This window comes from Pelobates fuscus, chromosome 3 (assembly GCF_036172605.1).
Source record: "Pelobates fuscus isolate aPelFus1 chromosome 3, aPelFus1.pri, whole genome shotgun sequence".
Taxonomy (NCBI): Eukaryota; Metazoa; Chordata; class Amphibia; order Anura; family Pelobatidae; genus Pelobates; species Pelobates fuscus.
In genome coordinates this window covers 23188751-23204748 of record NC_086319.1, presented here as the reverse complement: position 1 = coordinate 23204748, position 15998 = coordinate 23188751, and the positions used below count along the sequence as shown (strand labels likewise).

At 39.3% G+C, this 15998-nt stretch overlaps 1 protein-coding gene across 1 annotated transcript in view; it reads left to right on the top strand.

The window, feature by feature from the left end:
* The window catches only part of TUBGCP6 (tubulin gamma complex component 6), a 32961-nt gene extending 20717 nt beyond the window's left edge, over nt 1-12244 (top strand). Inside the window, exons 12-26 of the mRNA XM_063446800.1 lie at nt 159-240; nt 330-418; nt 1223-1338; nt 1891-2029; nt 2161-2283; nt 2632-3862; nt 4434-4489; nt 4579-4774; nt 5128-5296; nt 5402-5543; nt 7098-7292; nt 8069-8201; nt 8374-8587; nt 9505-9704; nt 11672-12244. Coding sequence (XP_063302870.1) covers nt 159-240; nt 330-418; nt 1223-1338; nt 1891-2029; nt 2161-2283; nt 2632-3862; nt 4434-4489; nt 4579-4774; nt 5128-5296; nt 5402-5543; nt 7098-7292; nt 8069-8201; nt 8374-8587; nt 9505-9704; nt 11672-11763 — 3177 coding nt within the window. The 3' untranslated portion in view covers nt 11764-12244. The remainder of the gene's footprint in view (nt 1-158; nt 241-329; nt 419-1222; nt 1339-1890; nt 2030-2160; nt 2284-2631; nt 3863-4433; nt 4490-4578; nt 4775-5127; nt 5297-5401; nt 5544-7097; nt 7293-8068; nt 8202-8373; nt 8588-9504; nt 9705-11671) is intronic.
* The last annotated feature ends 3754 nt before the right edge of the window (nt 12245-15998 follow it).

Here is a 15998-nt window from a genome sequence, read left to right as displayed (position 1 = left end):
GGCAAGAATTTCCATGTTCCCGTGCGATGACATTACCACTGCTCTAAACCATATAAATATAATACAATTTACCACCAGTTTATTAATTGGCAGGTAATGAGTGTATTCACTCGTTATCCATTATTTAGAGCTGACCAATGTTTGTTTATTTACTTTAGATTTTGCAAACTGAAATTGCGAAGCATGAACTAATTATCCAGGCTCATGAGACCGCAGAAAAAGTCATGGAAACGTTTAAAGGTCTTCCTCCTTTTCTGACATTCTGCCAGTCCTTTAAGTGTTGTTTATCTGTTTTGTAATGGCCATGTTTTGTGTTGTTTCTTAAACAGATCAACGATTAGCAGAGAAGAAATATCTGAATACAAAGAAGAGTGAACTGTTTATTAAATTGAAAGAGCAATACGAAAAGGACCAAGAGGTATGTTCTGCGTTTCATTAACTAGGGGATAGTTAAAATATTAACCAAGTATATTTCAAGATTGAAAATGTCAAAACACGGTTGTTGTTTTTTTGTAATATATTTTTCTGAAGTGGAAATGTAACACCCTTAAAGGACCACTATAGGCACCCAGACCACTTCAGCTCAATGAAGTGTTCTGAGTGCCAGGTCCCCCCCTAGTTTTAACCCTGCAGCTGTAAACATAGCAGTATCAGAGACACTGCTATGTTTTCATTGAGGGTTAATCCAGCCTCTAGAGGCGCTTCCGCGATTCTCAGTGTTAAAATCACACTGAGATGATGCTGGATGTTCATAGGAAAGCATTGAGAAATGCTTTCCTATGGGCGGTTTGAATGCGCGCGCAGCTCTGACTGCGCATGCACATTCAGAGCTGACGTCGGCAAAGGGAGGAGAGGTCACCGGCGCTTATTAAGGTAAGAGGCTGGAGGGGTTTTAACCACCCAGCAGTTTTATCCTCCTGCTTCAAAACGAATTTACAAGCGTTGAGAAAAAAAAATAATTTTTCATGTCACAACCCTTCATATATAAGGCTTATTTATTAAATCATTTGTTAGTACAGGACAAAAGATTTGCAAATTGATGTGCAGATAACTGTGTTAGAACAAATCTGTATTGCATCCCAGTTGTTTTTTCCTAACACTGCTGTTTTGGGTTAGCAACTTGAAATTTACTGAACCTCGGAGTGTCATATTGTAAAAATGCCTGAAAGTCACTGCTCTAAAATGTAAGATGGTTTTTGTTTTCATGTCTTTATTGCTGTAGCGGAGACTTGCCGCCAAACAAGAAGAAGCAGATGATGATTTCAGTTATGCGCGGGAGATGCGAGATCGCGAGAAGAGGCTGAAGGCTTTGGAGGAAGAGCTAGAGTCAAAGGCCAAGTAATTATTTTTATATCTTCATTGACTATCATCATCATGTATGTGGGATTAGTGTGCCCTCTTCTTCATTTTCCAAAAAGTACATATTTCAGTAGAAATTGGCATTTTTATAAATTAACTTTGTTACACCCACCATCTGTCAGTCAGCCAGTCCTGTTATTTCCTGACTTGGTGGAGCTAAACCCAAGAGGCAGCAATTACTCTGAGCACGTGCCTTGCAGAGACTTTTTATTGAGCTGCATTGAGAAAAGTGATTGGACAGCCACAGACAATCTAGACCCCAAATTATTTCCTACTGTGTAGATCCAAAAGTGATTTATGTATAGCCTCATTGCCAATTGATGACCAGCGTACCTGGTAAAGATAACTCTGTGTAATTAAAATACCAGTGATTCACATTCTGGTGTCTGAAACAAAGCTTTTCCTTCTGTCCCCACTTCAAATTCTGTTCTTGGACAAGATCAATAAATTGACAGGCATATTTTGTTCCTCTGTTGTTTCTTGATATGAATGTTTTTTCACCAAGACCTTTGTGTGTGTGTGTGTGTGTAGGCAGGAGCTAATAGAACATTACAGCAGATTGTCAGAAGAAGCCACTCGTAAAGAACAAAAAGCACTCTGGAAACTCCAGCGCCATAAACTGGAAACTGCTCGCTTGTCTTTTTTTATGGAGGAAGAAAGACGTCTGCAGGTATATAATGCTTTATTATACGTGGGGCTAGAATAGAAGCTTTTTCCTAGCTGTATTCTTGTTAATTACCTTCAGTTTTACCTTTTTATTTTATTTTATTTTTTGTTAATGATACCTGTTTACTATTTTAGGATTTAATTGCACATATTCCAGTAAATGCTTCTAGAGAAACATTGGATATTTTACCGCACGTGAAGACTGTCCGGATTGAAGAACACACCTTAGATGATGTTTTAGGCGATGATGCTCACAAGGTTTGTTGTGTTTTTAATCATACTATTTTTTTTGGAATAATTCCACTCCCTTTCAAATAAAACTGTTGAGTATGGGGAGTCTATTTTCCCAAACAAGGAGTCAGTCTGTTGATGTACAATGTGTCAGTCACAACACTGGTTTACGGGAGTGTCTGCCTGTTTGACTAATTCAGTGATACAATAGTGAATTAAAAAAGCTCTACTTGCATAGTATGGCTGTGCATGTGTTTCTTCCCTTGTATACCATCTCACAAGACCTACAATACAACTTTTCAAATCCAAATTTCTACTGCTGCTATAGTCTGCATCGTGTGTGAATGCTAATATATAAACAATTATATCACACAGGATGTTAATGTTGGAAAATCTAAAGAAGATCTACTTGCCTCCAGTAACGAAACACCAACTCCACCGATTTCGCAAAGTGACAGTGTAACCGTAGCAGAAACTGTAGTTGCAAGCAGCAATCCGGCTTCATTATTAGTAAGCCCCTCATTGGAACCCAGCTGTTGTACGCCTGATGTGGACATTGCAGATTTCATTCCAGCTTCACCATGTGGGGAGCTGCAGGTTGAACTTAATGTAGAACTGTCTCTTGTTGACGATGCTTTAAAAGATATTGGTTCAGATATTTCTAAGGACACGGAGATCACAGAAACTATACCTGCAGTAGAGGAGGAGGGCAGTTCTCCAAATGATTATGATTTTAGCACCGTTCTAAAACCTGTAGCATTTACTCATGTCTCTCAAGGACATGTCATAATTGGGGAAAATATGCCCGATGCCCAATCTACAAGGCCACGTTGGAATATTCATGGACATGCATCAGATGCTAGCATTAAAATCGGCAACTACATTCCAGATGGCAAAATATTGCATCCGCAGGCCAGCCAGTATGGACATTCGTCAGATTCGCACATTGATATTGGCGCTTATGTGTCGAACATAGAACCTGGTCTGCCCCTGTCTAATATTCACGGCCATGTCTCCTCTGGACACATTATGGTAGGGCAATATGCTTCTGATGTAGAGGTACCACAACCAAGACAGAATATCCATGGACATGCCTCCCAGGCCAACATAAAGGTTGGTGAGAATGTTTCAGATGTTCAACAATCAAGACCACGGTGGAATATTCATGGACACGCGTCAGATGCCCACATAAAGATTGGAGAGCACATGACAGATGTTGTAAGTTCACGACCTCGCTGGAACATCCACGGTCATGCTTCACAATCACATATACAAATTGGAGAACATGTTTCCGATGTTGAACCTTCAAAACCCCGTTGTAGCTCCTTTGGTCACGTGTCTCACTCCAGTATCGAAATTGGAGAGCAGGTACGCAATAGTGACCGCACTGCAAAGCCAAGCCAGAAATCTGAATATGGTCACTCTTCAGACTCCACTATTCAAGGTCTAATGTATGGAGAACAGTCCAACCTCCGCAAAAAAAACAGCAAAGAACGTGATGAAGTCAAAGAGCAGTCTTCAGAGCATAGCATTCCATCTGATGCTGAAACTGTGTTATCACCAAGTGCAATTGGAGGTGATGAGAAGGAAAGAAAACCGACTGCAGGTATTGAACATAACCCACCACTTCACCACTTACAGGTTTTGTTTTCTCAAGACTTTTTTTTTTTTTTTTTATGTAAATCCTTTACTAGTAAAATAATGTATGTCTATGTTCTCCTAGTGTTAACACCATATTTTCCCCTCATCACTTCTTTAACACAACCTTATCATTCTCCACTCTTCCATTTAAAATAAAGGTTATATATTGGCCTTACATAACCGTATCACAAAATCTCTTTATCTAGAATTTACTTCATGGCAAAAATTCTACCTTCCAATACTTTGTGAAATCAATTGATATGATTATATAATACCGCTATCCCTTCTCGCTTCCATGTTTTACATATGTGTGTCATATTTTCCATCCCGATTCATTGCTTGTGCTTTATATTCTTGCACCCTTTGAATTCACTGAATGTCTTGTCATCTGACTACAGGATTTTAAATGATCTCTTTCAAGTGACGTATACATTTGCATCATCCTGTCCTTATTTGTGATTCTAATACCTTGTGATATGCAACCGTGTTAAAGGTTTTATATTTCTTGGCTTTCCCGTGTTTGTTCCAACCATTAGAAAGTCTAGAGAAGGAGTCCGGGCTTATTTCTTCGGTTTCCATCCAGGATGATCAGGTAAATTGTGACCAGCTAATACTGACAACTATTTAGCAATGGGCACTCTAATGTCAGTATGAAGTTATTTAACCTCACTTTTATCTTAGAGTTCTGCTACTGCATGTAAAGACAAAGCCCAGACTGAATTAAATGCTGTCCCTCCATGTGATGATCTACATCCTGCATTGGAAGGAGAGGAAGTTACTGCTCCTGATGAAACCTGGGAGAAAGAACAGCGGTATCTCCAGGCCTTGGCAAACAAGTATTGCCTGGAAAAATACCAAGACAGTTATGGTTTAATGTGTATGTATTGAGAGACAGAAAATGCACCTTCCCCCATTTATTCTCTCTTACTCTTCTAATTCACACCCACCATCTTCCATTCCAAAGCTGGGAGTAATGATGTATGGAATGAAGTCCTCCCTTTCTAATTTGTTTCTTTATTCCTTCATCTTAATTCCTCTCCCACACTTTCTCTCTTCGGTTCCTCTTCCTACCTTCTGTCAACCATTTCATCCACTCCCTTCCCCTTTTTATGCCTCAATCCATTTCTCTCTTTCTGTACTTGGTAAGATGACTGGTAGATTGAGTATGAGAGTGGTAACACTGCATCATAGTTAACACAAGATCTCCAATTTGCTTTATATTAAATACAGCTGCTCCTCCAGTTCTCCAATCTCTGAACAAAGGGATTCTCAGACAGTTTGAATTTCCTGTGGATCCTGATGTACATTCAGCAACCGATGAAACTGCAGTTCAGCTCATTGAACTCCTGTCTCTCCCAGTGCTGATGAAATACTCTATTACTGCTCCCATGGTGTCTCAGTAAGTAAAATCGAGTATTGATGGCTTTTGGTCCCTGTTCTATTCTTTATTACATATGGTAATTTGTGTGTTTTTTGTTTGTTTGTCATTTCCCTCTGTTTGTAGTGTTTCTCTTGTAAATAAAGCCATAGTAGATTTCTATTTTGTGGAACTGAACATGGAGAAGCACTTTGAAGCTATACGACATTTCCTTCTGATGGAAGATGGAGAGTTTGCCCAATCACTCAGTGACCTCTTATTCGAAAAGGTAACCTGTTTCTAAAAATCTTGTAATGTAATTACAGGTTAAAAATAAAGTGTTGCTAAATAAGTACTCATTCTTGAAGGTATCAAGTACTCTACTTGACACATCCAGTGTTGCTTCATTTGAGCATTGCGCATAGTGTACACCAACACTTTCTGTAGAAACTCTGCCCTGGAAGCTCTGGCAGTAGTAAACACACCATCCATTTTTTTGTTAGCATAGTTTTTTCACTCTCGGATAAACAACTCAATAGTTTTATTTCTGTGAGTTCTACCCTCCAGAATTTTTATTGCATACTAAAAAAAAACAACCAACCAATCAACTAGACCAATCAACTGAAAAAGGGCTTCACAAAATACCAGGCCTAAGTTGGCCATCGCTCCTAAAACTGTAACTCTCAGTACCCCACAATTTGAGCGTGTTGTGTTACTACCAATGGATGTGTGTTACACTAGCCTTCATAAAGGTGAACATCATTTGATCCCTGTTTCCCTAAAAGTAAGACATCCCCCGAAAATAAGCCCTAGCTTATTTTGGGGGGATGCTCGTAATATAAGCCCTACCCTGAAAATAAACCCTAGTTGCTAGTTCGCTAATCTATGTTCGGGGAATTTACCCCGAAACATGAATTCTCGGGATTATATTGGGCGAGTAAGCTAATCTCTGTTCAGGAAAGTTTCCCAAAGTGCCCTAGTAAACTCGGGGGAATTCCCCCAAATGGAGACCTGCTTTCTAGCGCATACTTGCTACCGTATCCCCCGAAAATAGGCCTTTGTGCGTTTTTCGGGGGAAAAATTTATGTAAGACCCGGTCGTATTTTTGGGGAAAGTCGATACCTGGATGTGTGTTAAAGATGCTTGAAACGGAGTCTGAACTCCCCAAAAACATGATAAGTGTACGAAACAGTGTTGCAAATGCTGTGCCCTCTCTCTGCTTAGTAGCCTACACCATAGACCGCTATGTCCACATCTAAGGATTAAAGTGAACATGTCCTCCACTGATCGACAAATCTACTAATAGCTAGCTTTCTGGGTGTTTCGTCTTCAAATTATTTGGTTAAAAGCTGCAATGTTCGATCTCTGTAGATTTTTGCAAAAGCTTAGTGTTATACTATCTTGCTAAAATTCTTACACTTACATTTTCAAACTGGCTGTTTGGTTAGTTTAATTTCAGACTGGGCTCTCAGCTCATTTATGGTGGGTTGCAGTCTAGAAACTGAGCAGAACTCCAAGGGTACAAGAGCAAACAACAAACCATGGTCTTTTATTAAAAACATCCTTACGAGCAGGTAATCTTAGGATCCAGAATTCTATGTAAGCTTTAAAATAGATACAGAATGTTTGATCATTCTTTCATAACTCCCTTGGTGCTCAGATTGCAGACAGAGATCGCTACAACCACAGTCATTGAGACCAGTGTTGGCACAGGAGACATGTAGATAAAAGATACATATTCATTGCAGATCTATTGTACTTTTCAGCCTGTGGATCACACATAGCGGTTTTACTTGAGGTCAATCAAATATTCTAGTTAATTGATAAATATTTTCTTCTACAGCTTGGATCAGGACAAACTCCCAGAGAGATGCTCACTCCGTTGGTTCTGAATTCTATACTGAACAAAGCTCTGCAGTACAGTCTGCATGGGGATTCTCATCTCGCATTCAATCTCTCGTTTGCACTCAAATTCCTTCCAGAAATGTTTACACCTACTGCCCCGGATACATTAAGCTGCTTGGAGTTAAAATATAAGGTGAGCAGCTGTTCATTTGCTTCCTGTAAGATTTGGTGTGTTTTTATGTAAAGGTTTGCACTTCGCTGTCCTGAAAGCATGGACCCTTTTAGAGAACAACATGTACTGAAACATTGAGATCGACTTCTCTAACTGACAGCTGGATGTGAGACCGATCACTCTCTGTATGGTTCAGCCTGATATAAGACAGAACTAACTTGTAACACCTCACTCCGCTAAGCTTACTGAAAGCATATTATCACAAACTGAACCCTTCTGCCATTGCATTCCATCGTATGTCTTTGTCTGAGCCTTGGAGAGCTAGCTGCTAACCACTTCAGATTACTGGCCAACCTTGATTGCCTGTGACTGTTTAAAATCTAGCTAGCTGTCTAGCAGCGGTGAACTCATTGTGCACCTAGTGTACAGGAGGATTGTATCACGGGGATAGATTAGACAGTTATAATGACATGCACAGATACCTCCTTTATTCTATCTTTACGTTTTTCCTAATGTTATAATATTCTACGGCTGCTTGGTTAACTTTGGTGTAGTTTCATAACGGTGATAACCCTTATGGTCTAATGGAGGTGCAAGGTCTATTTTAACCAGCGCTGCGGAATTTGTTGGCGCTTTATAAATACCAGTAATAAATAAAATAAACCAACCTTTTTTATCTATGATATAAAGATTACGTAGGGTACTAACGGGAGCAGCTAATACGTCATGATCACGCTATCACAGAATGTTTCAAAATGTAAATCTAATGATGAGTGACTTTTTTTTTTTCCTTCAAGATTGATTGGCCTCTGAGCATTGTGGTAACCGAGTCCTGCATGAATAAGTACAATAAGATCTTCTCTTTTCTGCTCCAGTTGAAGCACATGGTTTGGACTTTGCGAGATGTTTGGTTTCATTTGAAACGGTCCGGTAAGTGCAGCCCATTGACAGGCAATAAAATAAATAGCATATTGACACTTTCACAGCAGATCACGTTTTACTGCTAATCTTTTCCGCCTTGTTCCTGTCGGATTTGCAGAATGTGGTGTGAAATGTGACTGCTAATGTTTTGTGCTCATTTTATTTCTTGTTCTGCTCACAGCTTTAGTGAATCAAGCCTCTTCTTCCATTCAGCATCGCCAGCTGCAACTTTACCGCCACGAAATGCAGCACTTTGTGAAAGTTATTCAGGGATATATCGCCAATCAGATTCTGCATGTCACATGGTCTGAATTCCGAAACAAACTGCGCACAGTCAGCAATCTGGAAGAGATTTACAGGACGCATGCAGAGTATCTTAACAAGGCCCTTTTTAGGTAAGTATGCTACGTGATTGATAAACGAGCAGGTAACAAATAATATCCGGGTTTATATTTCGGTAATGTTAGATAAATGCTTGCTCAAATATAAAATGTGCTCTGTTTGTTTCCCTGCTACTTTGGAACACTTTAATAATCTCGCCCCCTCCCATTGTGTAATGTCAGGTGTTACATGACAATGTTGTGGATGTGTAGAGTTTTTTTTATGCATCCATTGTTTTTCTTAGAGTGCACAAAGTAAGTGTTCTTCCCATAGTTATAAAGAATACAGCTGTGGTGGTAGCAGTGCAGGGGGGATAAAGTTTGTAACGTTGGCTGTTTTGACCTACTTGATATAAATGCACAGTGTGCTTGGCAACTGAGAGGATCACAGATCATTGTCCATTTGGGGTCTGGGCATTTTTTTTTGTAAAGATCCCCTTCCCAGGTCATATATTCACTACATCGTGGCATCTGGGTGGGGGGATGGTGAGATGTACTTACCTGAAGCACTTCCTCCCCAGCACTGTTAATTTTTCAGACTTGATAAATGATAATCAATCCCTTTAAAATATTGGGCTCTTTCTACATTATTCGTATGCCAAAGAAATCTTCAAATTTGGTGTCATTTCTTGTAAAAATAGATATTGTAGTAAATTACTAGATTCATGCAAATCAAGAAGGCTGAGCTACATGGGGCTAGCTAGTTTTAGATACTGTACAAGTTGTTGGACAGGTGAATGGAAATGCTAGACTTCCCCATATGATGTCACTGGGTATGAAGGTGGAGCTTGGGCATCCCAAATTAAGGACAAAATTATGTAGAGAGCTCTAGTTAGATCCATATTGTTATGGTGTTTGTAGTTTTGTAGTTTCTCTTTTGGATTTGTGGTGTCAAAAGTTTTTGGTGGAAAAATTCTCTTTTTTTTTTTCAGAGGGCTTCTCACGGAGAAAGCTGCCCCGTTGATGAATATTATCCACAGCATTTTCAGCCTCATTCTCAAGTTCCGCATACAGTTAATCTCTCAGCCGTGGACCTGTGACAAAGGGAAACAAATGCCTACACACCCTAATTTTGGATTAATGCAACAGTCTTACAATACCTTCAAGTATTACTCTGATTTTCTTTTTGTAGGTAAGATCTGTATGGTTCTAGACAGAAAGTTATATATAAAAACATACAGGGTTATCCAAAAGGCCATTAATTGAGCTGAATATTTTCCGTTTTAGACCAAATTAGCTGAACTCAAGGGAGAAGGGGCTGTCCTTACGATATTCCTGATATAGGAGTGTTGGTATCAGAAAAGATCTTCCTACATTCTTCCGACATTATTCTACACTAGCACTAGATACGCTGCATACCTAACTGCTCCTAAGACAAATTTCAACAAACTCTATCTGTTCTGGATACCGACCAAGGCATCAGGGCACTTAGGCCAGCGAAAAACAGTGCAGGATAATTGACTGACCGACCGATGGTCTCCACTTATTAATTAAATTGCCTTACTACTCTGTTAACTCTACCACGACTTGACTTCACTCACTGGTAAATCACTTTTTATTCTTGCTTTACTATTACTGATGCCCTCGAAGGCATCTTTCTCTCTCCTCTTTAAAGCCTCGACGATTAGCTGCAGGAGAGAATCTGACGAAAATAATTGGGCAGTCCATCTAGCTGGTAACGTTATGTGACTGATAGTGGTATCCGCAACAGCAGGCACCAACCCGAGAAACAACCTAGCAGTGATACGGCACACCGACCAGACTAAACACCTGATCACTTCCCAGCGGCTATCCCCTGCTATCTGCCCATTGCGGGAGAAACACCCGCTAGCATTAAAGCGGTCACCCAGTCTACAGATCTCTCCGAACTGGGAAACAGTAATACCTTTCGTGCTGTCTAACTGGAGGTCATTAACACTTCCAAACAAGTGCTGAGTTACGGGAAACCGGCATACTACGTCTAGCATTTTATGTTAATTAAGTATACCAAGCGGTCTATCTCTTACCACACTGATTACAGCGGCAGCCAATAAACTAAGCACCTACTTCTAATAGCCTACAACGGCACAGAACCACAAGCTAACCCCCAGAGGTTACTGGGAAAGAGAGTAGCCACACATTTATCCTCTGGGAAGGCTTTTGAAATACGGCCTTACCCGGAACACATGTTGATAAATAAATGTGGCTACAAGTGCATTATGCTATACAGGGTGATTTGACACCTGCATCCATTTACCCGGTACACATGGTGATATGTAAACTTGGTTACAAGTGCATTACGCTACACATTGTGATTTGACACTTGTATCCATTGCAATTGAAGTATAAGAGAGTAGCACATATTTGTTCTCTGGAAAGGTTTTTGGAAAACTACCTTACCCGGAACATCTGTTGATATAAACACTTGGTTACAAGTGCATTACACTACACATGGTCATTTTTGACACTTGTATCCATTTTAAGTGTAGTACAAAGTTATCCCTCATTTAGACCTATACTAAAGGAATAACGATATCTGTGCACACAGAGTTGGACTACCGAAAAACGTGTGTCCACACTTAATGTTGTGTCTTTCCCTCTATGTTTACCCCCCTACCTACACACCCCGATTTTTCTTGTGCAAGTAAGTCTGGATGCTAGCCAAGAGCTAGCCAGCACACTACTGCGACTTTAAATTGGCGACTGTTTACGTTAGGGTCGTCTATTTCCCTATTAAAGTATTATATTTTAACGCTTATCGCTACAGCACACCAAACTTTTTTGGTGAATAACCCTAACAACTTTTGGTTCCTAACAAATTAGGAAGATCTTTTCTGATACCAACACTCCTATATCAGGAATATCGTAAGGTTACCCCCTCTCTGTCCGGTCACACTCGATAATCTCATGGGCCAACCCACTTTCTTATTAAATTAGCTGAACTGGAAGAAGTCTGTCAGCTCCCTTGTTTTCAGTTAATTTCTCCTTTCTTTTTTTTTTTTTTTGACTTATAATTTACATTTTTTTTCTGATCCTATTAATATTTCATTTGATTGCATTCAGATTTTTTAATGTGGTGTAATCGGTAGGCTAAAACTGTGCTGTTCTTTTGCTTTGTAGTTGTAACAAAACTTGTAAACCGAGGATATCAACCGCATCTGGAGGATTTCCTTCTACGAATCAACTTCAACAATTATTACAAAGAAAGCTAAGCACCGCGCACGTTTGGCCTTTTGTTTGTCAGTTCAAATCTATTTCTCCAATCTCTCATGTGTTTATTTTTGTAAATACACATTTCTCAAATAAAGTATAAAATATAATTGTGATGAAAGTAAACATAAATATATAGGGTTTGTGAATGGTGTTTTATTTTTTTGAAAATTGCGATGCATCAGTGATATTTATTATAAGCTATATATTTTATATTGATGGGAAGAGGATTCAGAGAAAATTTAAGGCTTTTAGGAATACTTTAAGCACTATTACCACAACAGCACTAGTGAGTATGGTCCACTCTGCAGTGAGTATGGTGCCAGGCGTCTCCTGTTGTCATTCTTCAGTAAACTGTCAAACCGATTAGGCATGGTTTGATCGGGCACCTGCGGTCCTTTCGGTCTTCACTGATATGCTAATGCGGACATTTAGACTTCTGAGTATGCACATCAACTTTAGACACTCTTCATTGGCTGAGGAGGGACAAAAATACAATTTTGTATTCTAATTTAGAGGTCTAAACTTCAGCAAAAACATATCCGTGCAGAGTGAAAGGACGGTGACTCCTGACAGAGCCAGGTAAGTGCTAAATCATTTGTAAACTGTTTGACAACGTAGCATGGGACAGTGCTCCTCTCACCATAAATAGTGCAGCAAGATGAAGTGGTTATGGTGCTCAGAGTCCCTTAACACATTCGTCATTAAGACATTTAAACAAAGTAAGAAACGAAAGGAAAATTAAATCTGACAGTCTGGAAAAAGAATAATAATAAGTGTGTTGGAAAGTGGAGTATATTTTACATGTATTTATTGCTCAGACGATATTAAGCAATGTGGACTCATGCTCGATCAGTTTCTCATATTCGGCTTTGTATCTTGTTTTATACTTTGTGTATAATGTTGGATATAACAGTTGGTGCATCCACAATGACCACAATATAATTTGTTTCACAGCCAATACAAAGAGAAATGGTGTTTTTGTTTTTGTTGTGTCAATAGTTTTTATTATAGCACAATTCAGAATATCACACTTGATCAGTTTGAACTCGCTGGCTTGCAAAGGCTCAACTGGTTTCCAGTGTTTGACAGAAGCCTGTAGTATATCATTTATTTGGATACCAGTCGCCATTTAACTCTGTCATACCACAGCAATTATACCACTGTCACACATTAAGTAATTTGTGCACTGCTACGTTCCCTGTGAGACGTCTTTCACATCAGTCATTATCTCTATCAAGTATGCTGAAGAGACCTTTCTTCTTGATTTGTGTCCTAAGTTTCACATCTAAAGCTATCCTTTACAAACAGACACCATGTCTGATCAATTACATGGCAAATAAGTTTTTGTTTTTAGAACATCCAATTTAAACATTTATCTTCCTGATCTATGGGTTACATGTGATTCAGGGAATATACCAGGCATGACCTACAACAAATTGTGTAAATCAATAATGGACACACTTTGATATTGAGATACCTGTGTGGACAAAGACAACCAATCTGGTTAGAAATATGTGCAAGCAAAATGAAGGTGCGGTTTTGGGCAAGCTGTGTAAAGTAGTCTGCTTTTTGGTATAAATGCCTGGGCCTATTTTAGCCCCTGTATAGCATTCTGTGTAACTGCTGGTAAAGTTTTAAATTCATTAAATTAACTACAATGTCCTTTTTGTATTTTTTTAATCGCCATTCACCATCAAGAATTAAAGGGCCACGCTAAACACTATAATTATTACAGCACATTGTTACTTTATAACTGGCACATTAAATTTTTACTTTTTTTTTTTTATAATTCTTTATTTAGTGATGACAGAGGAAATCACATAACACAGTTGTGCGGCTTATGCAAAAGCCTATGCGGAGTTTGAGCATGGGTAGGCCGTTTGAAGTCGAGCAATGATACAGCGCTCTTTTCTGGTCTTGGATAGCGTCAGTGCTCGTTTTCGCCCGTCAGTGTTCATAAAAGTAATACAATTGGTAGTAACAATAATGACAGAGGAAATTACATATCACATTTGTACGGCTTATGCAAAAGCCTATGCGTGGTTTGAGCATGGGTAGGCGTTTTTCAGTCGAACAGTGTGTACAGAGCTACTTGGATAGTGTCAGTGCTCATTTTCCACCTGTCAGTTTTTATAAATGTAACCCAAATGGTAATAACAATAGAGGAATATTCTTAACAGAAAACAGTATTAACTTATTGTAAAAGTTCGCTTAGACTGCCATCTTGTCTTGGTGGCTGTATTGTGTTGCACTATAGGCCGGAATACCCAGGTGCAGAACCAAAGAGAGGGGAGGTGGGGGAGGGGGTCCGTCATGTCCGTCGGTCAGTGCTTTAAGTCATGTACATTTTTACTTTTAAATTACTATTTTGTCACTTATTTTCTTCACTTTTGTTTTTAACTTAGGGTTGTTTTTGTTTTTTTTTGGGGGGGGGGGTTAGCTTGACCTTTATCATTATATAGAATGTAAGCTCGTTTGAGCAGGGTCCACTCCAACCTATCAATCCTGTAAGTTTTTTGTAATTGTCCTATTTATAATTAAGTCCCCCTCTCATAATATTGTAAAGCGCTACGAGATCTATTGGCGTTATATAAATGGCAAAGGAAAAAGAGTTACCTGCGCTCTTTCCACATCCCTATGTATTTTTAACCCCTTAAGGACACATGACGTGTGTGACATGTCATGATTCCCTTTTATTCCAGAAGTTTGGTCCTTAAGGGGTTTAACAAATTTAGGTTTTTAGTTACCTCCAATGGCCATGAGAGGGTAAGCCCACCTGCCACATCAAGGCAGACCTCTTAGGTGGGTCCTAACTCTAACCATTTGCCTTACCTTCTCATGGCCATTGGAGGTAACTAAAAACCTCCATTTGTTTAAAAATACATAGGGATGTGGAAAGAGCGCAGGTAACTTTTTTTTCTTTGGTTTTTATGATATGTATTTTGGCTGATGTGTACTATAGTCATTGCTGCCACCCAGGAGTAATGGGAGTTTGAGCGCAGGACTAGTTTCTTTGTATTGTATTCACTTTTGTATCACACAGCTACCTTGCAATGCTGCTGCCCATCCCATGTGTTCCCTATTAAGGGTTAATAAGCATGTAGGGATGTATATAAAAAATACCACTTTCTGTCTGATTACAGATATTTTTGTCAGAAGCTCAAGGAAGCAAGGTGAATGTTTAGAGTTAGGACCCACCTAAAAGGTCTGCCTTGACGTGGCAGGTGGGCATACCCTTTAATGGCCATTGGAGGTAACTAAAAACCTCCATTTGTTTAAAAATACATGGGGATGTGGAAAGAGAGCAGGTAACTTTTTTTTCCTTTGGTTTTTACTATATGGATTTTGGCTGATGTGTACTATGGTCATTGCTGCCGCCCAGGAGTAATGGGAGTTTGAGCGCAGGACTAGTTTCTTTGTAGCTATATAAATGGCAATACTAATGTGGCAATGTTTGGAACCTAAGATAAGTTATCTGTCTGTTGCCAAGCTAATATACCCACAACCCACCCATTGATGGATTTACTTACTGCTCTCCTGGCTGTGTTTTCACAAAGTCCAAAGCAAACAAACTAAAAACCTAGCTGCTGATGGACTTTTTTTTTATAATTTGGCAATTTTTACCTGAAAATTGTTAAAATCCACACTGTAGAGAATAACTTTGCGAGTGGTTTTTATTTTTCAAACACTGTTAATATGGTTTAATCGAATTATTAATCTGGTACTGTTGTAGCTCTCATGTGGCACATTCTATGCGACGTAGTTCTGTTCATTTGCTTCCGGACTGCCATTTAGCAAGAGTTTTATTTGACAGGTGTTGATGACATTGCACAGTGTTTGTTTACTGGCAGACCTAAGTTATCTGGAACTTGGCTGGCCTTTTTATATATGTTCTCTCAAGTACCTGTCTTTTCAGGAAAGTATATAATATTCAGGGCTACAACAGCTGTTAGCAAGATATTCGCACCTTGCAAGACCAAGGACAAACCTTATTGTCCCTTTTTAATGAAAGGGACACTATACAAACGCAGAATATTTCATCTCATTGAAGTGGTGTGGGTGAAGTGTAACTGTCCCCTTAACCCTTCAATGTGAAACATTGCTGTTTTAGAGTAATGCATTAGGTTACCCCATTAGCGAATCATTGCTGGAGGAGACTGATCCAGCGCTGACAGTCCTTGGTGCTGGAAACCGATAACCCTTTATAAACCGGGGGGGAAGGTTACCTATAGTA